This window comes from Littorina saxatilis, linkage group LG14 (genome assembly GCF_037325665.1).
Source record: "Littorina saxatilis isolate snail1 linkage group LG14, US_GU_Lsax_2.0, whole genome shotgun sequence".
NCBI classification, from domain to species: domain Eukaryota; kingdom Metazoa; phylum Mollusca; class Gastropoda; order Littorinimorpha; family Littorinidae; genus Littorina; species Littorina saxatilis.
In genome coordinates this window covers 36680470-36707295 of record NC_090258.1, presented here as the reverse complement: position 1 = coordinate 36707295, position 26826 = coordinate 36680470, and the positions used below count along the sequence as shown (strand labels likewise).

Sequence of the window (26826 nt, the reverse complement as noted above, 5' to 3'; positions counted from 1 at the left end):
ACTTGCATTCTCCCAGTAAGGTCATATATTGTTCTACGTTGCAAGCCCCTGGAGCAATTTTTTGATTAGTGCTTTTGTGAACAAGAAACAATTAACAAGTGGCTCTATCCCATCTCCCCCCCCCCCCCTTTCCCCGTCGCGATATAACCTTCGTGGTTGAAAACGACGTTAAACACCAAATAAAGAAATAAAGAAAAAGTTCTTCCACTTTGTTTGATCTGAATGATAACACCCGAGAAGAAGAATGCCGTAGCTTTAACATTGGTCACTCCAGGCACATTTAAATCTGCTAGGTGATAATCTTTGCAATTAGTAACTGTTGCATTTGCTTACAGGACACCCAAGAAGGGTGCAGAAGCAGAGGGGGGAGCACCCTCCACTACCCCTACTAAGGACAACGCCAGTACCCCAGATGGTAACAGCGTGGGGCACCCTCCCACAGATGGAGGAGATACCAACCTGAACGACACAGACACTGCCAAGTGCAATGCTGTAGTGTCATTCTCTCTGAAGAAATCGGGCAACAAGATCTCGGCAGCGGTCGCGGCCTTCACCCCTGAGGCTACGGAACCCGATGAGGCGGAAGTTGAGACGAAGCCTCGAAACAATCTCAGCTTCCCACTTCTGTCCCCCTCTGTGGCAGAGAGGTACGTATTGACAATTAACAGGGCTGTTGTGTAGCTCTCCGCTGGGTGTTGATACCTTCAGATGTTATTTTATGCTTGTGTGTTTTAGTCAATGTTACAGCAGTGAGTCTAAAAACTGTACGGTTGAATGGGAAGCAGACCTGGGAACCCATACGATTTCGCCGTATTTTGTACGCATGATTGTCGAGAATACGCTCAGTACGGTCAGTGGGAAAAAAATACGAGAAAAATTCCTAGACTACTTTTCTTCACAAGCCCATCCTGAAGCCAATCCAGTATTTTGGCACATGATTACGTCACTATATTAGCCGCCGTCGAAAAAAATATAATCGGATCGTGTCAATCAATCAAAACAACCAGGCAAACAAAAGTACGGTATTTGGCGAAATCGGCTCCGAGAATAAACAAGTGAAACAAAGAAGAAAAGTGAAAAAGTTTGAAGAAAAATAGCACACACACACAATTTGTAACCAACACCGGCATATAGTCCCGCCCGGAATAAGCTTTTTTGGGATGATTTACAACTATTGCGCACATTTTGAGCAGACGAAAACACAACATGGCAGCTCTCGCTCCTCCAACTATCGCGAGACACAAAAAAACGAAATCTCGCGCGCGCGAGATCCTGATACATCCGGTTTTTCTCTGTACGCTTGTCACGACGACTTGTTGACAAACGAAGATTCGCGAAAGAAAGAAAAAAGCGCCGAGCCTTGAGTACAGAGCTAATAAAGTACCGGTAATCGCTAATCGAGCGAAATGAAAATCCGCGGCGACATCTATTAGGTGAATGCTATTCAAGTTTAGGTAACGTTTTGGCCGCATCTTTTTATAAGCCGCAATGCGATTATTTTTTTTTTAAAGTCGCGGCTTGTAGTCCGTCAAATACGGTACAGTTTTTGTCAGTAAAAATTGAAAAAAGCATTTGTTTTAAATGTATAGGTAAACTTAATTAACAGTGTGACGGACGCGCCTGAGGCATGTTTTAATCATGGATGTGCAAACGCTGTGTGGAGTACGCTCATTATTTTGTAAATACACCAAGTTTGTTTGAGAATACTCAAAGTGCAAAACAGGGGTTCCCAGGTCTGGGGAAGTGAGGTGAGAGAGTGTGTGTGTGTGTGTGTGTGTGTGTGTGTGTGTGTGTGTGTGTGTGTGTGTGTGTGTGACATGAGGCAAGTGGCCTGTTTCTGTCTTTAGCAAGTTAGAGGGGGAGTGTGCTTGTGTATGCACTTCATTCGTTTCCGTTCCTAGAGTTCCTTCCCTTTTTTGCGTGTTTCCCCTCCATTTTCTTTCAAACCTTGTTCGTTCCGTGTTGCGTCTGCTTTTTGTTACATTTAGTCAAGTTTTGACTAAATGTTTTAACGTAGAGGGGGGAATCGAGACGAGGGTCGTGGTGTATGTGTGTGTGTGTGTGTGTCTGTCTGTGTGTGTGTGTAGAGCGATTCAGACTAAACTACTGGACCGATCTTTATGAAATTTGACATGAGAGTTCCTGGGTATGATATCCCCATACGTTTTTTTCATTTTTTTTTATAAATGTCTTTGATGACGTCATATCCGGCTTTTCGTGAAAGTTGAGGCGGCACTGTCACGCCCTCATTTTTCAACCAAATTGGTTGAAATTTTGGTCAAGTAATGTTCGACGAAGCCCGGACTTCAGTATTGCATTTCAGCTTGGTGGCTTAAAAATTAATTATGATGACTTTGGTCATTAAAAATCTGAAAATTTAAAAAAAAATTTTTTTTTAAAAACAATCCAAATTTACATTCATCTTATTCTCCATCATTTGCTGATTCCAAAAACATATAAATATGTTATATTTGGATTAAAAACACGCTCTGAAAATTAAATATATAAAAATTAATATGAAAATTAAATTTTCGAAATCAATTTAAAAACACTTTCATCTTATTCCTTGTCGGTTCCTGATTCCAAAAACATATAGATATGATATGTTTGGATTAAAAACACGCTCAGAAAGTTAAAACAAAGAGAGGTACAGAAAAGCGTGCTATCCTTCTGAGCGCAACTGCTACCCCGCTCTTCTTGTCAATTTCACTGTCTTTGCCGTGAGCGGTGGACTGACGATGCTACGAGTATGCGGTCTTGCTGCGTTGCATTGCGTTCAGTTTCATTCTGTGAGTTCGACAGCTACTTGACTAAATGTTGTATTTTCGCCTTACGCGACTTGTTGTCTTTTGTGTTCTTGTTTTTCCTGATGAAGCTTCCATAAGCGAAAATTCGTACCGTCTTGTCTCGTTCTGGTATCGGTGAGTACAGTATTCCTTTGTTTTTTACCTTTGTTCATCTTACCACAGTCACTTCGTTGTTTAGATTTATGCACTTCAGTATGTGTGTGTTTCAAGCATACACTTTGACAATATGGATTATGAAAACAAATTTACGCTATGAATTTTCAGTGGAGACGGTGTGGAAGCTAAAGAAGCTGACGGTGGCACGGCACCGACAAGCAACACAGACGTCAACACAGCAACAGAGGCGCCCAAACTTCTCACCTCCTTCGTCAAGGTGGTCAGCTGTAAAGATGACACACGCACACTGGACTGGCCAGCAGAGATGGTACAGTACACAGCCGCTGTGCCGTCACTGTCCTTCAGCTGCAACCCCTTGTACTTTGACTTCTCCAAACTTCTCCGGCCAGCCGGCCAGCAGTCTGCACAGACGGAGAAGACAGACAAGGTATCCACCGTAGAATCCCAAGGGGAGGTCCCTGCTGCCATACCTGGGGCTGTCCCCGATGCTACAGCTGCTGTAGCAGAGGAGAAAACAGACAAGGACAAGAAGGCCGCCAAGAAAAAGAAGAAGAAGAAAAAGAAGCACAAACACAGTCAGAAAACAGAGGCAGCTCAAGAGGTTGGGGCTCAAGGCGAGGGGGAAAACGCCCTCGCGGGAGAGAAGAAAAAGCGACGCAAGCATAAGAAAAGGAAGCGCAAGAGTGAGAAAGAGAAAACTGGAGACGCCAAGGCTGCGGAAGGAGAGGTGGAGGGAGAGAAAGCCAAGTCGACCAAAGTGGAGAAGAGTGGCAGTCACCACAGAAAGCGGTCCAAGCGCAAGCGCACACACAAAGCCGCTGTGGAGGGCGAGACTCAAGGGGCGCCAGGAGAAGCTGGGGCTGACGCTGTGGACGGGGACGTGCCGAACAAGAAGGCACAGCGCAAACGATCAGCGCACAAGCGAAGAAAGAAGCACCACAGCCGCCGCAACCCTTCACGCAAACCTGGCTCCACCGGTACAGGGAATAAGACGGAAGAGAACTCAGCCAAGGCCAAATCGAAGACCAACCAGCCCAAAGTGAAGATAGACTACAACGACGCTGATGAAGAACACGAAACTGTTCCAGAGACCAGCAAAACAGACGCAGGGCCGTCCAAGGTGAAGAGGATCAAGAAGATGAAGGTACCGCAGGTTGCCGAGCCAGGCAAAGAGGACAGTGACAAGGTCAAGGATCTCTTGCCCATTGTCACAGAGGTCACAAAACTTGTCAAGGGTGGAGCAGAAGACCCGAACCCCAACAACACGGAGAAGAAGAAAAGTCCGGCAGTGAAAGGACCAGCAGGTGCAACAGAAGCTGGTGCAGACATGAAGTCTCCCCAGACTGTGAAGAAAGCCGCAAAGAAAGAGACGGCAGGGGAAGCAGCCAACACTCCCAAAGGTTCCCAGGCAGGCTCCCTGAGGAAGCGACAGACCAGCACTTCCAGCACCGAGTGTCAGACGCCCAGCAAGGTAGCCAAAGTGGCAACAGGAGGCGACGAGAAAGCCACTCCGGTCCCTACCTCACAAGACACGTGGAGCAAGCTGGAACAGGTGTATGAGAACAAGAGTCAGGAGGACAGCAATGCCAAGTCCAAGTGGGACACCAGCGACAGTGAGGGGGAGAACGACCCCCTGGGCAAGGTCGTGGAGTCCTCGCAGAGAGAGGACGACAGCAAGGAGCCTGCCGAAACACAAGGTCCGAAGCCCAAGGACACGGCTGAAGCTAAGACTGTCCCTGGGCGTAGCCGCAACAAGAAATCCACACCCAAGAAGGAAAGTCGGCATCGCAGTTCTCGCAGCAAGAACTCTGTCAGCTCGGAAGAATCTAGTCGTTCGCGGAGCAGGGATTCTCGGTCTCACTCGCGGAGTTATTCGAGAACCAGGTCTCGCTCCCGATCATCGAGGTCGAGCTCCCGGAGCTACTCGTACTACAGCAGTTCGAGGTCTCGCTCTAGGAGCAGGTCATCACGCAGCTATTCCAGGAGCTCGTCGAGGAGCTATTCCTACCACAGGCGGAGTCGCTCCTACTCCAGCTACAGAGGATCCAGCTACTCCAGATCCCGCTCCAGGAGCTACACCAGATCCCGCAGTCATTCTCGTTCCAGATCCCGCTACAGTTCCAGATCTTCCAGGAGCAAGTCGCGTTCCCGCAGCAAGATCCGCAGTCGACAGCGTCGCAGATCCCCTATCAAACCTGAACCGGTGAAGGAACCGGTAGAAACCAAAGCCAGCGACCCCACAGATATTCCTCTTCCTCCTGCAGGGGCTGCCGCCACAACTGAAATTAAAAAAGAGGAGAATTTGACCAACATACCGCTGCCCACTGTAGAGGACATTGCTCCTGCCACCACAGCCAGCACAACGACAACGACCACCTCCGCCACAGACTCCACCGCTACACCAATCAAAGAAGAACCTGTGCCGTCGGTTCCTCCCCCACCACCCCCCATCAAAACAGAAAACCCAGCTACGGGAAACCCGCACAACAACCCCCATGATAACCCCGGCCACCCCCACCCCGGTCACAACCCTGGACCCCCGGGTATGCACGGTCACCCAGGACACAACCCACATCCACACATGGATGGACATCCACCCCGCTTTGACGGACCTCCGCATCGGTTTGACGGACCCGGTCCACGGTTTGACGGACCCGGTCCTAGGTTTGATGGGCCAGGTCCACGCTTTGATGGACCAGGTCCACGATTTGACGGACCGCACCACCACTACGACGGACCGCCCCACCATCACTATGACGGACCACCCCATTTTGATGGTCCTGGTCCACGCCCACATTTTGATGGACCTCCGCATTTTGATGGACCTTATCGTTTTGATGGACCTCCACGATTTGATGGTCCCCCTCATCGCATGGGGCATGGAAACCCTCGTGGCATGCCCCCTCCGCGAGGTATGGGCCCTGGCTTCAGAGGTCCACCGCCTAGAGGAATGTTCCCTGGGCCCAGGCCAGGCCCAGGAATGGGACCAGGTCCAAGGATGGGTCCTGGTGGACCACGTGGACCTCCCATGGGTCCTCCAGGAATGGGACCACCTCGCGGCCCTGGACCGCGCAACATGGGACCTCCCCGCCCCGGCCCTCACGGACCACATGGACCGCCTGGTCCAAGAGGCCCACCGGGGTCACGCGGACCTCCTCCTCGGGGTGACATGCCTCCGCCCCCCTTTCCACCCCGGCCCGGCATGGGCCCTCCCCCGAGGCACGGCCCACGAGGTCCCCACCATGGAGGGGAGGGGCCGGGAATGCCGCCCAATATGGGAGGCCCGCCCCCTGGCTACAGAGGCCCACCTCCAGGCATGGGGCCCCCACCTCCCTTCCCACCCAGAGACATGGGTCATCCGTCGCACGGCCCTCACGGCGACCAGGGCCCCGGGCCCAGGATGGGCCACCCCCCTCCGTCCGCACATCCTCCCTCTGGTCCCGAACACCACAACCACCCGCCCCCAGATCAGGGCAAAACCTCGCCAGCACCCCCTCTGCCTCCCCCCAAACCTCCGTCGCCACAGCCACCCCCGCCCCCCAAGAAGGAGGAGGAGATCAAGCCCATGCAGCCTCTGATCCCCCCGGAGCAGGCCGACCAGTACCGCAAGCTGCAGGAGCAAGCCCAGAAGCACGCCAAGAAACAGCTCAAGCGCCAGCAACAGCGGGAGAAAGGGGAGCCCGAGTCTTCGTCCTCGGAGAGCGAAGAAGAGCCGGAGCCCCAACAGACGGAGGCTGAAGCAGCCGAGACGGCGGAGAGCGAACAGGCGGAGATGGAGAGAGCGGCTTTTGAGGCGGGTCATCAGGGGCTGGGAGAGGAGGGCCAGACTGTTATGATGCCCACGGCTCAGTCCCCACTGATGCAGCAGCACCCAACCATGCTCATCTCCCCCCAGCCGGTGGCCTCGCCCATGTCCTTGCAGGCGACACCGCAGTATCTGCAGCACATCGGTGCCCAGCCCGGTCAGACCATCCTGGTGCCTGCTCACCATGCCGGACAGGTGTGTATTCACGCTATGCTTTGTCTGGTTGTACAGGCCACATTTTTATTTTTATTTTAGGTCAATAGATCACTTCTGTCATTTGTTTGGCTTTTGTGTTTGTCTTTCTTGAATGTGTACAAGTGGTAGAGGTGCAGGTAGTAAGATTTTGTTAGAAGTTAAATTTGTCTTAATTATGTTACTGAGGCCTGTAGCTTAATTGAATGTGTAAAGGTATTAATGGTAGTGACGGATCAAAGGGGGAAGAGTTTAGAATTTTGACAAGATGTTCAGCAGACTATATTTATCTAGTTATGTTGGTGAAGCAATGAATGTATGCCCTCACAAACCACCGCTGACGTGTGTTGAGTGTAGTATGGCTTTGGGTTATATTATATTTGTCTAGTTATGTTGGTGAAGCCATATATGGGTCATTCTCAGAAATGGTGGTCCAGTGAGAGTGAGTAGGGGTGACACATTTGAAATCATGAAAAAGTAAATTAAAATTATTTCTACCATGACTTTTTTCATCTGAATCTATTCCTGAGACATTAAAGCATTGTTGTATGTCAATAATAAAAAACGCTCGCGCTGGACCCGAGTACTCTTCAGACATTCACACACACACACACACACACACACACACACACACACACACACACACACACACACACACTCTCTCTCTCCCTCACTCCTTCTCTCTCTCCCTCTCTCTCTCTCTCACACACACACACACACACACACACACACACACACACACACACACACACACACACACACTACCACATCTCCATTCTAAAACACGTCACGTTCCAAATCAAAAGACGACATTCTATTTTCTTACGTCACTATTCTTGGTTTACGGTACCATTCGGCGGCTTTGCTACGAGTATGGCATAGTCTTGGTTTGCCGAGACCTTGCACCATTCTATCAGACTGCCTGGCTGGCTGTTGCACCGCGAATTCCTCCCACCGCCAAGTCGTTTTTTTGTGGTTTATTTCGCATTTAGGTCCCAGGTAACATTATGAAGTTTTAATACGATCAATCGGACCTATTATCAAGTTAGTGTATCAACTTTTGAACGAACTGCGCCCAGTAGTTTCCCAGCAATAAGCTGTTAAGTCGAGACACACACACAGACACACAATTAAAATCTGCTGGACCCTTGTACTAGCGTACTCAGGGAAAATGGTTTCTATACGTTGGTGTTGTTTTTGTGTGCTTTTCAATTGCGAAGTTCGGCCGTTTCCGGATCGCCGAAGCGTTACACGACTTTCGTGATCAACATTATGTTCAGTCTCATGGCTAAATGCAAACATGCAAACACCAACAAATTACTGCAATCGACAGTCAGGAGTTCAGTCTTGGACGTAGCAACACATCTTTGCAAAAACTCGCGCTGAATTTGAAGTTACGGGCTTCGAACAAAAAATTATGAATGTCGTAACGCATCGTATCCGGACTCGACGCGCGAACATCGGACAGCAATGTGCTCCATGACTTTGCCACATCACGGCTATTTTTAGCTCTTTGGCGCACAGGAAGTTCGAACAAGAAAATAGTCCTTTGAATCACAGCCAAATATTCACAGAAAACACCAGAATCATATCATTTGCTGAAACTCATGGCGTCGTTTCCTGACTTACGTTACGACTGAAGATGGTTTTTACTTAATTGTCGAGCCTGCAAAGCTTTGTCACAAACTTACACACCGCGGATGGCGACAATGTAGTGTCGGAAGGATATCGAGTGCAAACAGTCTCTCAAAGCGCGAAGTTTAGCGGAACAAAGTAGCCAAGAAGTTTTCGTATCCTCTGATCGTCGATGTTCGACATTCATCAAATACTTAAAATGGGTGATCTGAACGCAACAGGAACTTTCAACAAATACAGCAAACTCTGACGAATTGTGTTTTGTGTAGTTATTTTGGGTCAGACGGGTTTTGCCGGCAGGAAAGGCCAAACAGTGCAGATTCATGTCTGTCGCACAGGAACCGAAAGTGGTTCAAGCATTTCGTTTCTGTGTTGCGACATTCACCTTAGTTTTGTTCCAAATGTCATTTTTTTGAGTCACTTGAGAAAAAGTGACTCTATGTAATCGGTCAGTGTTAGTCTGTCCGGCCGTCCGGCCGGCCGGCCGGCCGTCCGGCCGGCCGTCCGTAGACACCACCTTAACGTTGGACTTTTCTCGGAAACTATCAAAGCGATCGGGCTCATATTTTGTTTAGTCGTGACCTCCAATGACCTCTACACTTTAACGATGGTTTCGTTGACCTTTGACCTTTTTCAAGGTCACAGGTCAGCGTCAAAGGAAAAATTAGACATTTTATATCTTTGACAAAGTTCATCGGATGTGATTGAAACTTTGTAGGATTATTCTTTACATCAAAGTATTTACATCTGTAGCCTTTTACGAACGTTATCAGAAAAACAAGGGAGATAACTAGCCTTTTCTGTTCGGCAACACACAACTTAACGTTGGGCTTTTCTCGGAAACTATAAAAGTGACCGGGCTCAAATTTTATGTGAACGTGACTCATTGTGTTGTGAATAGCAATTTCTTCCTGTCCATCTGATGCCTCATATAATATTCAGAACTGCGAAAGTGACTCGATCGAGCGTTTGCTCTTCTTGTTACCAATATTAGTTGAAGTCCTTACCTTTCATAACTAGAATGTGTTGGGTAGAACACAAAAATACTGCAGAACTGATAAAAAATGCACAAAGGATTGAATTGTTTCTTGTAAGTTGTATTGTTTTTGCTCTCCCTCACCCCTCAACTCGCTTTTCTGTACATAGTCTGATTTCTTTTTGTTTTAGTTCCTTTTATTTGGTGTTGAATGAAATGTGTTTTTATTGTGTTTTTTAATTTTCCATGTACCCTCACGGGGTTTTATTGGAATAAATAAAACTTGAAACTTGAAACTTGAAGGCTTAGGTGGTTTAAAGTTGGAATTTGGTTTCCATGTTACAACATTCATCACGTAAATACAACACTTTAAAACGTCTCTTAATCAGCAACCAATTACTCTTTTTGTCTAATTTTTGCATTATTACGTATAGCAAACAATAGACTTCATAGTAAAAACAATTATTTTGTATTTCTTGACACTTTATTTTTTACTTTGTATGTAACACTTTGGACCACCATTTCTGAGAATGACCCATATGCATTTGCAAACCACCACTTACGTGTTGAGTATGGCTTTGGGCAGACAATATTTGTTTAGTTATACTGGTGAAGCAATTTATATGCCCTCACAAACCACCGCTGACGCGTGTTGAGTGTAGTATGGTTTTCGACAGGTGAGCATGGCGGGCCTGGCCCAGCACCAAGCGGCAGGTCTCCACATGCAGGGCGCCCCCATCATGGCCCTGCCCCAGTCCATGGCCACCGCCGGGCACCACCAACTTCTGGCCGCTCAGCAGGGGGCTGTGCCTACCGGTGCTGTCACCTACATGGCTCACCCCCACCACCCTGGCCTGCAGATCGCTGTCACGCACGCTTCCGCCCACCCCAGTATGCACGCCGCCATGGTCATGCAGGCTCAAGCCCAGGCTCAGGCTCAAGCGCAGGCTCAAGCTCAGGCTCAGGCACAAGCGGCTCAGGCGCAGCCGCATGTTCTGGCAATCAACGCTGCTGGTAGGTGTTCTCGTTTTCTACATGCAGGGGTGGTGTTTGTACGCAGATTCACATGAATATGCCTTTTCTGTCAAATTAATACACACGAAATAACCCATTTTTGATGTCTAAATGATGTGATATCATTCAGCTACAGTGTGCTTCCCAGGAGACGGGCACGTCCAAGGAAGCTTTTTAATTTCTACCCCAATCCCATCCCTGTTTATGCCAAGCCTTTTAAACTTTCATTGCTGTCGGTAAGGGGCAGCCCCTGGTAAAATTTGAAAAAAATACAGGAATACAGTCCTAGCTTCTTGAAAAACGTCTAAACTCTAAGCTTCAGACGTTGGGTGGAATCTTTTAAAGATGGCAGAAGGCAAGATGATTAGTGCACACATTTTTGTACTGTGAAGTGTTCTAACTGAAAGTTGTTCTCTGCCTGGTTGTTACAGGACAACAGGTGATGATACCCGCTCACATGGCAATGGGTGCGCCCCAAGCAGCAGCAATGCAGCCGCAGTTTATGCAGCCGATGCAGCAGATGCAGCAGATGCAGCATTTACAGCAGTTCTCTGCGACCCACGCAGCCATGCAGCACCCTGGAGGTCAGATTGTGCTAGTACCGCGCATACAGCGTCCGCCCATATGAGAACCAGACTGTGATGAAGTGTTGGGAGTGTGCATGAAACTTAAGGGATCTACAGGCGCTTCTTTGTTCTCGGTTGCTGATGATGACACCTCTCCGTCTGTTATTTGAATAATTGTGTGTGCGTATTGGTTCTTTTTCATTGAGTGCAAGTACAAATTGTGGTCCTGTGACAGTTGACCAAAAATGTCGATTTTAGGGGGAAAGAAAGAAGAGAAAAAATCTAAACTTCAAATGAAACTTGTACACGAAAAAGGCCTCTGTTTAATGGCTTTTTCATTTTAAAGAGTGTTTTGTTTTGTTTATTTCTTTGAGGGGGAAGATACATATTTCTGTGGAATTTAACTCATGATTCTATGAGAACAGAACAGCCTACAGGTATAATCGTAAAGAATAGTGGTAAGAAATATCACTGTTGTTGTTTATTTCTTTTTTTTTCCCTGGAAAGCTGCATTATCAATAGAGCTGGCGTTAGACATGACCTGTATGTGTGTTTCTGATAGTGACGGATTGGCACACCAATAGACAGTGAGTCGAGATAGATGTCATCTGAAAAGTCAAGGGAAACACCCTGATACTGATGAATTGTGTAGTTATTTTAGATGTCTTCTATCATTTTATTCTGCCGTATATGAAGTCTTGGTAATTGATTTTTTGAAAGAAGATAACAGCAGTCCAATAATCCCTTTAAAAAAAGAAGTTTGTGATCGGGGAGCAGAGAAAGAGACAATGTCTCAACATGTATTTCTCTCTCTCAACTGTACACAGAGATAAGAACAGCCTTGCTTTCACCTAGATCCTGCCAAAAAACAATGTTCAGACTCGGCGTAATGATTCCGAAAGGACTACTTTTTAGCGGTCAAGTTCAGTCGTCCGCATACTCGAAAGTGAAAAATAGATGAAACGTTTTGCTACAGTATCGGAGGATGAACTGTCGAAGAAGAAAAAGAATCTCGTGCCAACCACTATGCAGAAGACCATCCGAGTTGTCCAGAAGAAGTTCTGAAACACGTCACGTTCCAAATCAAAAGACAACATTTTATTCTCTTACGTCACTATTCTTGGTTTACGGTACCATTCGGCGGCTTTGCTACGAGTATGCCATAGTCTTGGTTGGCCGAGACCTTGAGGTGGAATGCGAGTGATTAGGTTTGTTGATTTTGCTCGGAGAAGTGGTCCGTGTTCAAGCAAGTTTCTTTCTTCTTTGAAAACAAAAACCCTAAGACCAGTGAATGTCGAGATATATATGTTAATTGGATCTGTGATCCAAACATGGCTTTTGGTCAATCTCGATGGCAGTTTATTCCACTCGCCCTACGGGCTCGTGGAATAAACTTCCATCTCGATTGACCAAAAGCCATATTTTGATCACAGATCCAATTAACGTATAATGTTATCATACTCTTGAGATATGATGTCATTTTCATGCATAACTTGTCACATATGTTCTCATTGAACAGACTGCATGTGAATGTTTTACCCAAAACGAGATGCATTTAGTGTGACAGAGATTCGGTTTGTAACTCTTCTGCTTAAAAGGTATTTTTGTCAGTGTTAGTGTTACTGTTACAAATTTACTACACTTTGTTTGGTGTGAAATTGTGAATACAGAAAAAGACAACTGGATAAAGATACCTTCCTTCCTATGTAAACCTTCATGAACACCGTCATATGTACAAAGAGCATCCTTGGCGCCGACTAAAATCGCTTAAAAGTTGGGGGAAAGTTGGTACAAAGTCTGTCATGTGAACAGCACTTTAGGCCGTTACAAGCTGTTCACCGCCGTTGCAAGCTGTTCACCGTCCAGAGGCTTGCTTGTGTTGCTGTGATTTTCTTGATTTTAAAGCAGCGCTTGATGTCTTATCCCTATAATATGATTTTTCTGTGATTATGCTGTATGTGTGTGTGTGTGCTTGTTCGTGGTGTTGTGCGTATTTACGCTTGCCCGCAAATAACTATGTACACCGAGAAAAAGAAATGTTGTCCCGTGAGTACTATCAATCTTGTGGCCTTCATCCAGACTTTGTTTTAAGTGGTTTGCCTTAAAACACCTGTGAGTTATGGACTGGGATTTGTATTATGTGTGTAAATGTGTTCGTTTTCATCACAGATTGTGTAAAACACTGTAGCCTTTACCTTTGGCAGTCTGTGACTCGGACTGTTTTTTCTGTCCTGTAGTTCTGAAAGCAAAATAGTAACAATGAAAGGATTGTAGTATTGGAAGGTTTGTTTGTGTCCAAACATTTCAATGTTTACACATATGCACACCAAAGACCAAAGATTGTTATTCATCTAAACAAGCTTTTATTTAAATTGCTACCTTGACAGTTTCTTGAGTCTACTTTTCTTGTAAAAGGGTTAATGATCTTTGTGAACAGACTGAAATTGCTGAGTCAGATTATACAAACCAGAAATTGTGTTTTTGAAATGTCAAATTACACTTTACAGAAAAGTGCATTATTGCCCAGTTACATTTCACAGAATAGAGGTTGATTGTGTTTCTATAAAAAAATTTTTTAAAAAGGTTGATTGTTGATTGTGTTATATTAAAGTGAAGAATGAATTCTTAATTTATAATGTGTGCCCTTTAAACAGGACGTGGTAACATCCGTTGTAATTTCTTGTATATATGCATACTTCACACTGAGTTGGTTTTACTTTTGAGTGTTGCTGTTGTTGATTTTATCTTTAATGAATGCACATGTGGTAAATGTGATCAGAAGATGATATGTATGACTGTGTTGTGAAGTGACACGACTTGTATGAAAGAAAATACCTAGCTTTGAGAGATTGTTCACTAAGTACAACAACGGAGGCGTTTGCTTAAAAGTACATGAGGGTTTATTTTAACGTTAATTTGTGATTTTCCATAAAGTTGCCCCAGCTGAAGTTTTTGTGTGTATTTTTGTGTGTGGTCAAAACCAGCACTAAAAATTAGACTATAATTGTCAACTTTGCTCACAATGAGTACTTTCAGTATAAAAGATTAAATTGAGAATTCAGCATCCTGTGTCTGAGTACTGCGGCTGAGGCGCTATTTGCTTTGATTTAAAGCAGTGCAATTGGTGCGTGTGCTTCTAAGTATTACAACGGAGACTTTGGTTGCTTGGAAGCACTACATCGGAGGTGTGTGCTTTTTTACACCAGAAAAAGATGAATGCTTGAGACAGGTGACAAGGATGAAGAGTGCTGTCCGTGTGGCAGGTCATACACGTTGTGTGTTATGCCATGCAAGCTGTGTTTCATGCCATACAAGTGTGCTATGCCATAGTTGTGTGTCATGCCATACAAGTTGTGTGTCATGTCATGCAGGTTGTGCGTCATGCCATGTAGGTTGTGTGTTATGCCATAGCTGTGTGTCATGCCACATGGGTTGTTATGCCATGTGGGTTATGCGTCATGTCATGTGAGGTGTGTGAGTCACGGATTGTGTTCCAAAGGTCTTTCACTTCACTGACTTGTCTGAGTGGCTGCTGTCAGAGTTGTAATCATGTCCAAATCTTTGAGCTGGGAAAGAATAAATGTCATGCCTGCTGTTAAAACTCCTGTCTTTGTGTGTACGTGCTTGTGTTGTGAGTGTGTGTGAAGCTGTTCTTTACATGTGTGTGTGTGTGTGGACACTGCTATTCTCTGCTGCATCAAAAACAAGTCTGAATAGAAAATCCCTTATGCTTCTGTTATTCAGTGTTATTGCTCTCGGGTTTTTGTATGAAAAGAGCCAGACAATATTTTCCCAGGTGCTGTAAGTCTGGTAGGCGGCAAAATACGTGTCAGCTTTGAACACAGCATTTTTGTAACGGTCAATAAATTGTCAGGAACCACGACCATCATTCTGGAGCACACACACTAGCAGGAGGCTCACTGTCCATGTTCTGTTACTGCTGAAAAAAGAACTGTCTCGTGTGCCATAAACAAAGCGAAACAAAACAACATTAACTAAGAAACCCACATGCAAACCCTAACTCCTGTACACATTACAATAAAGCCAGTCATCATCATCATCGCCGTCGTCATCATTATCATCATCATCTTCTTCATGGCTACTTTAGTGCATGTCTAGCTCCAAGCGATGTACAACTCCAGTACCAGGTACATAAAACCAAACCGGCACGGTTGGCCTAGTGGTAAGGCGTCCGCCCCGTGATCGGGAGGTCGTGGGTTCGAACCCCGGCCGGGTCATACCAAAGACTTTAAAATTGGCAATCTAGTGGCTGCTCCGCCTGGCGTCCGGCATTATGGGGTTAGTGCTAGGACTGGTTGGTCCGGTGTCAGAATAATGTGACTGGGTGAGACATGAAGCCTGTGCTGCGACTTCTGTCTTGTGTGTGGCGCACGTTAAATGTCAAAGCAGCACCGTCCTGATATGGCCCTTCGTGGTCGGCTGGGCGTTAAGCAAACAAACAAACAAACAAACATAAAACCAAAACTTGAAAAGCAACCACACACACACACACACACACACAGTGAGGCATCTCGCATCGACAAGGTTCTTATGCATTGATTTTGCGTTCGGGTTTGAACTGATACAATAACTATAAAAAACGCTGGCGCTGGACCCGAGTACTCTTTAGACTGGCTCGCTCCCCCAGTATGAAAGTTTTTGTCTTGTGCACATGGATTTAAAAAAAACCAAAAAACAAAAATTATTTATTTTACACAATTAAAAAAATTATTTGAGTAAAATAAAACATTAAAACGTTCATAATAAACAATAGTAAACAAGAATTAAAAAAAAAAATAAAAAATAGACCGCCCATGCCGGGAATCGAACCCGGATCCCTTTGGCCACCAAGCCACCACCTTGAATCACTGACACAGTGTCCCTGTCGCTCTCTCTCGTGCTCGTATGGTATTTTTATCTGTTGTCTTATTATTTGTTTTGTCTTTTAATGTGCACCACACTGAAATTTCTCTGTATGAGATAATAAAGTATTCGTATTCGTATTCGTACTCTCTGTCTCTCTTTCAGTCTCACCGAGACCAAACCTGCACTGTAGTTTCTTTGCCGAGACCAAATTAATCCCCACCCGCTGGCTGGCTCGCAAAATAATTGTCTCGCATGCGATACGCATGCTTTTCATGACGCACGCTTTCGGCTGTTCTATCAGCTCAATGGCTGGCTGTCGCTCCGATTGAATTCGTCCAACCGTCAAGAACTTTTGTGTTTTTTGGGGCATTTAGGTCCCAGGTAACATTATGAAGTTTTAATACGATCAATCGGACCTATTATCAAGTTAGTGTATCAACTTTTGAAAGAACTGCGCCCAGTAGTTTCCCAGCAATAAGCTGTTAAGTCCAGACAGACACACACACACACACACACACACACACAATTAAAGTCTGCTGGACCCTCCTACTGCGTACTCGGGGATAAATATACATCGCTCTAGACACGTTATGTCCTACCTCACTGTTATCTGCGGTGCGGCCTTGGTCCTGGCAGATATGTATTGCGAATGTATCAGTGTTAGTTATTGTTACATATATCTGTGTTATCTTTTGTGCTATCACACTGAACACGTTTTCTACCCGCGCGTAGCGAGATTATAATATACCCTCTTCATGCAGGCCACTCGCCATATGCAGTATGTTGAAGCTCAAACAACCTACATGCTTTCTGCGCAGAGAGGGATTTTTTGATTGAATTAATGTTGCAACTGACACCAGTGTCATCTGCGAAATTAATTCAGAAAAACATAGAAATAAATAAATTAAATTAAATTAAATTAAATTTAAAAAGCCCCACTTTGCGTAGGAAGTAGTCAGCCAACAGATTTTAAGTAATGCTTGGCATGTCCCCCCCTCCCCGTCTTTACGCTGTTCGGAGGAAGACCCTTTGTTGTTTTGAGAGTGATTTCATTGCGGCAAACAGGCTGGGTAAACCGACACAATGTGATGTCACCACAGTTAATATTTTCCATATCTTCTTCTTCTTCTTCTTCTGTGTTCATGGGCTGAAACTCCCACCGGTTCACTCGTGTTTAATGCACAAGTGTATGGTCTTTTTTTACCCCGCCATTCAGGCAGCCTTACGCCGCTTCTGGTGGGAAGCATGCTGGGTATTTCTGTGTTTCTATAACCCACCGAACTCTGACATAGATTACAGGATCTTTTCCGTGCGCACTTGGTCTTGTGCTTGCGTGTGCACACGAAGGGGGATAAGGCACTAGCAGATCTGCACATAAGTTGACCTGGGAGATTGGAAAAATCTCTACCCTTAATCCACTATGCGCGGCCGGGATTCGAACCCACGGCCTCCCGATTGAGAGGTCGATGTAAGCATCTAATGGACAATGCGCCCGTCATGTTTGATATCATAACCCTTTTTCCGAACTTTTGTGGACAGCGTCTGGTGTTACCTATCGTACCTGGTATGCGGGCCATACGTGTTTTTTCCCTGCATACTATATTTGGTACAATAATCATCCACCTTCTGTCACCCACAGAACGTGCTTTCTTCACCTTTCTTTTTTTTAAATGCGAAAGTTTTATCACATTATTTGAGTTTCGTCTTGGTTATGATGTTCCCAGAGGATTTCTGTTGTTGTGTTGAGGGGTGTGCCAAGTGAGAAACACTCTGCCGTTACGGGGCCATGTTGTGTTGAGGTGTGTGCCAAGTGAGAAACACTCTGCCGTTACGGGGCCATGTTGTGTTGAGGGGTGTGCCAAGTGAGAAACACTCTGCCGTTACGGGGCCATGTTGTGTTGAGGGGTGTGCCAAGTGAGAAACACTCTGCCGTTACGGGGCCATGTTGTGTTGAGGGGTGTGCCAAGTGAGAAACACTCTGCCGTTACGGGGCCATGTTGTGTTGAGGGGTGTGCCAAGTGAGAAACACTCTGCCGTTACGGGGCCATGTTGTGTTGAGGGGTGTGCCAAGTGAGAAACACTCTGCCGTTACGGGGCCATGTTGTGTTGAGGGGTGTGCCAAGTGAGAAACACTCTGCCGTTACGGGGCCATGTTGTGTTGAGGGGTGTGCCAAGTGAGAAACACTCTGCCGTTACGGGGCCATGTTGTGTTGAGGGGTGTGCCAAGTGAGAAACACTCTGCCGTTACGGGGCCATGTTGTGTTGAGGGGTGTGCCAAGTGAGAAACACTCTGCCGTTACGGGGCCATGTTGTGTTGAGGGGTGTGCCAAGTGAGAAACACTCTGCCGTTACGGGGCCATGTTGTGTTGAGGGGTGTGCCAAGTGAGAAACACTCTGCCGTTACGGGGCCATGTTGTGTTGAGGGGTGTGCCAAGTGAGAAACACTCTGCCGTTACGGGGCCATGTTGTGTTGAGGGGTGTGCCAAGTGAGAAACACTCTGCCGTTACGGGGCCATGTTGTGTTGAGGGGTGTGCCAAGTGAGAAACACTCTGCCGTTACGGGGCCATGTTGTGTTGAGGGGTGTGCCAAGTGAGAAACACTCTGCCGTTACGGGGCCATGTTGTGTTGAGGGGTGTGCCAAGTGAGAAACACTCTGCCGTTACGGGGCCATGTTGTGTTGAGGGGTGTGCCAAGTGAGAAACACTCTGCCGTTACGGGGCCATGTTGTGTTGAGGGGTGTGCCAAGTGAGAAACACTCTGCCGTTACGGGGCCATGTTGTGTTGAGGGGTGTGCCAAGTGAGAAACACTCTGCCGTTACGGGGCCATGTTGTGTTGAGGGGTGTGCCAAGTGAGAAACACTCTGCCGTTACGGGGCCATGTTGTGTTGAGGGGTGTGCCAAGTGAGAAACACTCTGCCGTTACAGGGCCATGTTGTGTTGAGGGGTGTGCCAAGTGAGAAACACTCTGCCGTTACGGGGCCATGTTGTGTTGAGGGGTGTGCCAAGTGAGAAACACTCTGCCGTTACGGGGCCATGTTGTGTTGAGGGGTGTGCCAAGTGAGAAACACTCTGCCGTTACAGGGCCATGTTGTGTTGAGGGGTGTGCCAAGTGAGAAACACTCTGCCGTTACGGGGCCATGTTGTGTTGAGGGGTGTGCCAAGTGAGAAACACTCTGACGTTACGGGGCCATGTTGTGTTGAGGGGTGTGCCAAGTGAGAAACACTCTGCCGTTACGGGGCCATGTTGTGTTGAGGGGTGTGCCAAGTGAGAAACACTCTGCCGTTACGGGGCCATGTTGTGTTGAGGGGTGTGCCAAGTGAGAAACACTCTGCCGTTACGGGGCCATGTTGTGTTGAGGGGTGTGCCAAGTGAGAAACACTCTGCCGTTACGGGGCCATGTTGTGTTGAGGGGTGTGCCAAGTGAGAAACACTCTGCCGTTACGGGGCCATGTTGTGTTGAGGGGTGTGCCAAGTGAGAAACACTCTGCCGTTACGGGGCCGTGTTGTGTTGAGGGGTGTGCCAAGTGAGAAACACTCTGCCGTTACGGGGCCATGTTGTGTTGAGGGGTGTGCCAAGTGAGAAACACTCTGCCGTTACGGGGCCATGTTGTGTTGAGGGGTGTGCCAAGTGAGAAACACTCTGCCGTTACGGGGCCATGTTGTAAACATTGGTTTTTATTGAGTCACTTGAGAAAAAGTGACTCTATGTAATCGGTCAGTGTTAGTCTGTCCGGCCGGCCGTCCGTAGACACCACCTTAACGTTGGACTTTTCTCGGAAACTATCAAAGCGATCGGGCTCATATTTTGTTTAGTCGTGACCTCCAATGACCTCTACACTTTAACGATGGTTTCGTTGACCTTTGACCTTTTTCAAGGTCACAGGTCAGCGTCAAAGGAAAAATTAGACATTTTATATCTTTGACAAAGTTCATCGGATGTGATTGAAACTTTGTAGGATTATTCTTTACATCAAAGTATTTACATCTGTAGCCTTTTACGAACGTTATCAGAAAAACAAGGGAGATAACTAGCCTTTTCTGTTCGGCAACACACAACTTAACGTTGGGCTTTTCTCGGAAACTATAAAAGTGACCGGGCTCAAATTTTATGTGAACGTGACTCATTGTGTTGTGAATAGCAATTTCTTCCTGTCCATCTGATGCCTCATATAATATTCAGAACTGCGAAAGTGACTCGATCGAGCGTTTGCTCTTCTTGTTCAACAAAAGATTAACTTACTCCGATTTCTATGAACAGGGTTAGGGTTAGGGTTAGTCAGCGCCGTACCGATTTCTATAATATTAAGCGTTGCGGCGTCGTTCTCGTTTTACTTCGAAATCGTCTTGATGCTTAGTTTTGCATTAAAATATGGACATCACCCCCATTGACACCAGCATCCCCGTCAATAACAAAGACAATTCAATTACGTGGACAGAAAAAAAGACGCAATATATTTGACTCAAATAACTTTTAGAATCCAAACACAAAGACTTTGTTTTATTGAGCTTCGCATCTGATAACGCAAGATAATTTTAACTGTAGGAATGTGCTTAGATAATGCGTGGAGTTGTGTGATAGAGCATATTTTAATTTGCGGATACGTACCTAAAAACAAATATGTGTATACTACGCAGAAAATATTTTGAACACATAAACCTAAACGAGGTATCAAGTTTCCTCATTGTATTCTTATTCTTCTTCTTCTGCATTCGTGGGCTGAAACTCCCACGTACACTCGTGTTTTTTGCACGAGTGGAATTTTACGTGTATGACCGTTTTTTACCCCGCCATTTAGGCAGCAATACGCCGTTTTCGGAGGAAGCATGCTGGGTATTTTCATGTTTCTATAACCCACCGAACTCTGACATGGATTACAGGATCTTTTTCGTGCGCACTTGGTCTTGTACTTGCGTGTACACACGGGGGTGTTCGGACACCGAGGAGAGTCTGCACACAAAGTTGACTCTGAGAAATAAATCTCTCGCCGAACGTGGGGACGAACTCACGCTGACAGCGGCCAACTGGATACAAATCCAGCGCGCTACCGACTGAGCTACATCCCCGCCCGTATTCTTATTCAAAAAACGATGCTCAACGGTAGTAAATAATGACAACTTTGCTTCCTTGTTGATGGATAATAATTCAAGTTACAACAGTAAAGACGGTTACAAACAAAACAAGTCGCGTAAGGCGAAATAACAACATTTAGTCAAGCTACCGAACTCACAGAATGAAACTGAACGCACTGCTTTTTTCACCAAGACCACATACTCGTAGTTTCGTCAGTCCACCGCTCGTGGGAAAAGCAGTGAAATCGACAAGCCATGCAGAATAGTGCGGTAGTGCTCGCGCTGAGCAGGATAACACGCTTTTCTGTATGTCTATTCTTTTTAGCTTACTGAGTTTGTTTTTAATCTAAACATATCATATCTTTATGTTTTTGGAATCAGGGACCGACAAGAAATAAGATGAAATTGTTTTTAAATCGATTTCGGAAAATTAATTTTAATCATAATTTTCATATTTTTAATTTTTAGAGCTTGTTTGTAATCCAAATACAACATATGTATATGTTTTTGGAATCAGAAAAGGACGGAGAATAAGATGAAAGTGTTTTTCGATCGTTTAATAATTTTTTTTTTAATTACAAGTTTTTGATTTTTAATGACCAAACTCATTCATTAGTTTTTAAGCCACCAAGCTGAAATGCAATACCAAAGTCCAGCCTTTGTCGAAGATTGCTTTGCCAAAATTTCAATCAATTTGATTGAAAAATGAGGGTGTGACAGTGCCGCCTCAACTTTTACAAAAAGCCGGATATGACGTCATCAAAGGTCTTTATCGAAAACATGAAAAAAACGTCCGGGGATATCATTCCCAGAAACTCTCATGTCAAATTTCATAAAGATCGGTCCAGTAGTTTAGTCTGAATCGCTCTACACACACACACGCACACACAGACAGACAGACAGACACACCCACACACACACACACACAGACACACTTACACCACGACCCTCGTCTCGATTCCCCCTCTATGTTAAAACATTTAGTCAAAACTTGACTAAATGTAAAAACGAACAAGCATGCATAACATCGATGAGTTACACGTATTAAACCCGCCGAGAATATTCTATTACTATCTTCATGTATATGTTTTCCTGTTTGTCCTAGTTTTGATAACAATTATTATCAGAAGTCAAGGATAATAATTTCTGTATATCTGACGGTTCGTGGTTTGACCGAGACACAATCACGAAAGTACAGTGGAACTTCACTTTTAAGACCTCCAAAACTCCAAGAAAATCAGGCCTTGAAAATAAGGCAATTTTAAAATGAAGGAAAACGTACAGACATTTTTAACAGAACATATCGAAATGAGGGTCCTGAAGGGAGGTGGTCTTAAAAAAAGAGAGGTCTTAACTGGAGAGGTTCCACTGTACCACAGTTCTTCACAGTTCTTCACATCGTACAGTTTGCTATCAATCGGCGTTATGCAGCACTTGCTGGTACGACACCGATTGATACATGCAATCATGTTCAGCTCATATAGGTGTACTCAAATAATGCTCACTGATTTGTAGGGATCCAAAGCATCGTGTACTAATAACAAGTTAGGGAGGAGCTGTGTCAGGTTTAGGTTCATGTTCAGACCCAAATTGTGATTTCTGTGGACCGTCTCTGGTATTCCGATTTTGCTTCGTCTTATAGCTAGTGAGGGAGGTGTGGTGTTTTAAAGTGTATTGTCAGATTCAGAGTGTGATTTATGCGCACTGTCCTGTGGTGTTCTGCGGTTTTCTCTTCGCACGATATTTTACTTGAGCGACATCTTCGTCAGTTTTTAATTACTTTTTTTATTTTTTTTATCTGTGAACAGTGACTGGGATGCTACATATGTAATATATGAGTTGGTTTCCGACATGTGTTCACAAAGAACGTAGGACATAAAGACATGAAGTATACCACAAGAATGGGGTACATGTGAACGACAAGTGTTACAAGAATCTGATGATATTAGGAGCGTGGTGTACTTACAACAACAGGTGGCATACAAACAAAGTGCACGTGCACTAAAACAACGTGCACCCTAGGAAGGGCCCGCAGTGAATGAACACATCAGGTGCCAAATGAATGTAATATCTAAAGACAACAGTCGCCATAAAAACGTGGTATATAATAGTCACAACAGATGCCGGGCTATATTATCGAAACAGATGCTATAAGAAATTGGTGTATTATCATAACAGCCGCCATAAGAACGTGGTATAATGAACACAACAACCGCCATAAGAACGTGGTATATTATCACAACAGATGCCATAAGGGTGTAGTATACAGTATAATTTAACACAGCAGGTGCTATGAGGACGTAGTATACAGTCAGTATATGAGTTTTAACACAACATGTGCCATTATAACGCAGTATATATCTTTTTTTTAACACACGAGATGCCATACGGACGTAGCATATAATACAGTTTAACACATCGGGTGTCATAAAAACGTAGTATACAGTAGGCCTATGTTTTTTTCCAAAGCTTTACACCACCTTTTACCTTTTATGGACATTACAAAAGTTGCGTTTGATCATTTAAGGAACATAAATTGCAGTCAAAGAGTGTACTAAAGTATATCTTAACACATCAGGTGTCATAAGGAGGTAGTATACAGTAGGCCTATATTTCAACACAACAGGTGTCATAAGGAGGTAGTATCCAGTAGGCCTATATTTCAACACAACAGGTGTCATAAGGAGGTAGTATCCAGTAGGCCTATATTTCAACACAACAGGTGTCATAAGGAGGTAGTATACAGTAGGCCTATATTTCAACACAACAGGTGTCATAAGGAGGTAGTATACAGTAGGCCTATATTTCAACACAACAGGTGCCATAAGGAGGTAGTATACAGTAGGCCTATATTTCAACACAACAGGTGTCATAAGGACGGAGTATACAGTAGGCCTATATTTCAACACAACAGGTGCCATAAGGACGGAGTATACAGTAGGCCTATATTTCAACACATCAGGTGTCATAAGGACGGAGTATACAGTAGGCCTATATTCCAACACAACAGGTGTCATAAGGAGGTAGTATACAGTAGGCCTATACTTCAACACAACAGGTGCCATAAGGAGGTAGTATACAGTAGGCCTATATTTCAACACAACAGGTGTCATAAGGACGGAGTATACAGTAGGCCTATATTTCAATACAACAGGTGCCATAAGGACGGAGTATACAGTAGGCCTATATTTCAACACATCAGGTGTCATAAGGACGGAATATACAGTAGGCCTATATTTCAACACAACAGGTGCCATAAGGACGGAGTCTAGCAACACATTGTGGTGTTACACGACAGTGTGAAAGACAGCAACATGTACAGAACACTGCTATCTTCCTGTTGCTGTCTGCTGCTGCTTGGGACCGGGAGAGCTGCAGTCAGCACTACAGTCACAACGCGCATCAGGGGGTCCAGCTACGGCGTCTTCCGCTCCTGCAATGACGTGCTGCAGGCCAGCAAACAGCAGGGGCACAGTCCGCCGTCCGACGGGGAGTACCTCCTCACCTTGCCTCAGAATGTGTCCGTCTCCGTCTATTGTAAAGGTAAGTCCCACGAAAGCGGCGTATGGCTGCATTAATGGCGGGGTAAAAACGTAAAAACCCACTCGTGCAAAAATATGAGTGAATGTGGGAGTTTCAGCCCACGAACGAAGAAAAAGAAGAAGAAGTAAAGGTAAGAAATGTTCGTTTTGTTGAATTGTGTTTTTGCAAAGGTCAGTGTCGATCACTACGCCCTGAAGACAGTGTATCTCCATAGCTGTGTCACAACAAACGGCCATGCCTGGCTTGTTTAAAACAGAAGACTTACAATAACGATGTGCCTACCTCTATTTTGTAAAGGTAGACAAAAGTCTATAAATCTGTTTCGTAATGCTTTTTCGATAGAATGAACAAACCGCCCAAAGCACCGCAACACGGTGGCCTAGCGGTAAGGCGTCCGCCCAGTGAGTGGGAGGTCGTGGGTTCGAACCCCGGCCGGGTCATACCTAAGACTTCAAAATTGGCAATCTAGTGGCTGCTCCGCCTGGCGTCTGGCATTATGGGGTTAGTGCTAGGACTGGTTGGTCCGGTGTCAGAATAATGTGACTGGGTGAGACATGAAGCCTGTACTGCGACTTCTGTCTTGTGTGTGGCGCACGTTAAAATGTCAAAGCAGCACCGCCCTGATATCACCCTTCGTGGTGGACTGGGCGTTAAGCAAACAAACAAACAAACCGCCCAAAGCTGCGCGAGACAGTTATCGTCGTTGACTCTGTCTTGCAAAAGTAGCACATACATATATGATTAGCGCCCTCAACACAGTAGTGCAAGCAGTATACCCACCTATACCAGCTGACCACAACTCCGTCGTAAAAAGTTAGTTCTTTTGCAAAAAGTGGTCATTCTTCAGCTGTGTATTTAGAACTGAAGAAGGGAGATCAGCCCCAGAACTGACGGAAAATGTTAATTTTGGCGGTAGATGCGATCTGACAAACCGCATGCAGTTTTGTTTGACTGACAACACTAAAGGTATGTGTAATCAACTGTGAAATAGTTGTGTGAAGCTTTTCACAATTTATATCATAATCTGCGACAAAAAGACAAATCGTTGCTCCAGCACTGCTGTGACCTGCACTGCATTTTGTATCAATGAATTAGCCTACTATCAATTAAAATTGGTTTGTCGATTATCGATACAATGCACAATGATAACAACATTTCATTAAAACATTTTGAATTTCCTAGCAGGAAGGTCCAGCTGCCAAGATTGGTTTCATATACGTTCTTGTGGAGCTGGTGAATCCCAATGTTTTGTTGATCTGTGATTACAATTCTAGACCACTTGTTTAAATGACGAGATTAAACAGTGTGTGTGCCGGTGTGTGTGTGTGTGTGTGTGTGTGTGTGTGTGTGTGTGTGTGTGTGTGTGTGTGTATGTGCGTGCGTGTGTGTGTGTGTGTGTGTATGTGCGTGCGTGTGTGTGTGTGTGTGTGTGTATGTGCGTGCGTGCGTGTGTGTGTGTGTGTGTGTGTGTGTGTGTATGTGCGTGCGTGCGTGTGTGTGTGTGTGTGTGTGTGTGTGTGTGTGTGTGTGTGTGTGAGTGTGTGGCCACTCAGGGGTCTGGAAGGATGTGCATTGAAATGAACAAACGACATTCACGTTCATTTACGATTCTCTGCCTTTGAGTGAATTTGTTATCTGTATTGCAGGGTTTGCAAGTGGCACACCACGCGAGTATCTCACCCTTGTCAGTGGACGGAGCACTAATTTCGCTGAAATTTACATGACACAAGGTATGCTTTCATTATGCGAGAAGTAGCTGTCATGAAAAAAAAATTGTTTTGAATTCTCTTTGTATTTCATATGTTTGTTTGTTTGTTCGTTCGGTCATTCGAATGTCACGTTGATCTGTCCGTGTTCGCAAGTCCGAAACAAAAGCTATTGGTGTGTCATTTTTGTCATTTTCGTCCACCAGTAACATAATCTTACATTTGTTGATAATTACATCTATTTTCGGACATGGCAGATCGTTAACACTTTAAAACAGCGTTACTTATCACTAAACATGCATATTTGTCAGAATGGGGGTAATGGTACGTTTTGCAGTTCTGTGCAAACAATTCACGGTCAATTTTTATTTTTATATTTTTATATGTAAATGTGTGGACTCTGTTCTGCATTGGATGCTTAAGGAAATATCTTCATGCGAATTGAGAAACTGATCAAATTTTAGCCCACGAAAACGTCATGAAATTAAGCTGCTTCCAGACATATCAGAAACACAAGGTACAATAAT

General features: G+C 45.1%; 2 protein-coding genes across 3 annotated transcripts in view; both read left to right on the top strand.

Moving 5' to 3' along the window:
- Positions 1–14713, top strand: part of LOC138947693 (uncharacterized) — a 44586-nt gene extending 29873 nt beyond the window's left edge. For both annotated transcript variants that reach the window (XM_070319223.1, XM_070319222.1), the window contains exons 6-9: positions 336–647; positions 3072–6924; positions 10210–10546; positions 10978–14713. In XM_070319223.1, the coding sequence (XP_070175324.1) occupies positions 336–647; positions 3072–6924; positions 10210–10546; positions 10978–11174 (4699 nt within the window). In that variant the 3' untranslated portion in view covers positions 11175–14713. The remainder of the gene's footprint in view (positions 1–335; positions 648–3071; positions 6925–10209; positions 10547–10977) is intronic.
- An 8707-nt stretch (positions 14714–23420) lies between these two features.
- Positions 23421–26826, top strand: part of LOC138946595 (uncharacterized) — a 63334-nt gene continuing 59928 nt past the window's right edge. Inside the window, exons 1-2 of the mRNA XM_070318040.1 lie at positions 23421–24593; positions 26240–26323. Of these exons, the coding sequence (XP_070174141.1) occupies positions 24365–24593; positions 26240–26323 (313 nt within the window). The 5' untranslated portion in view covers positions 23421–24364. The remainder of the gene's footprint in view (positions 24594–26239; positions 26324–26826) is intronic.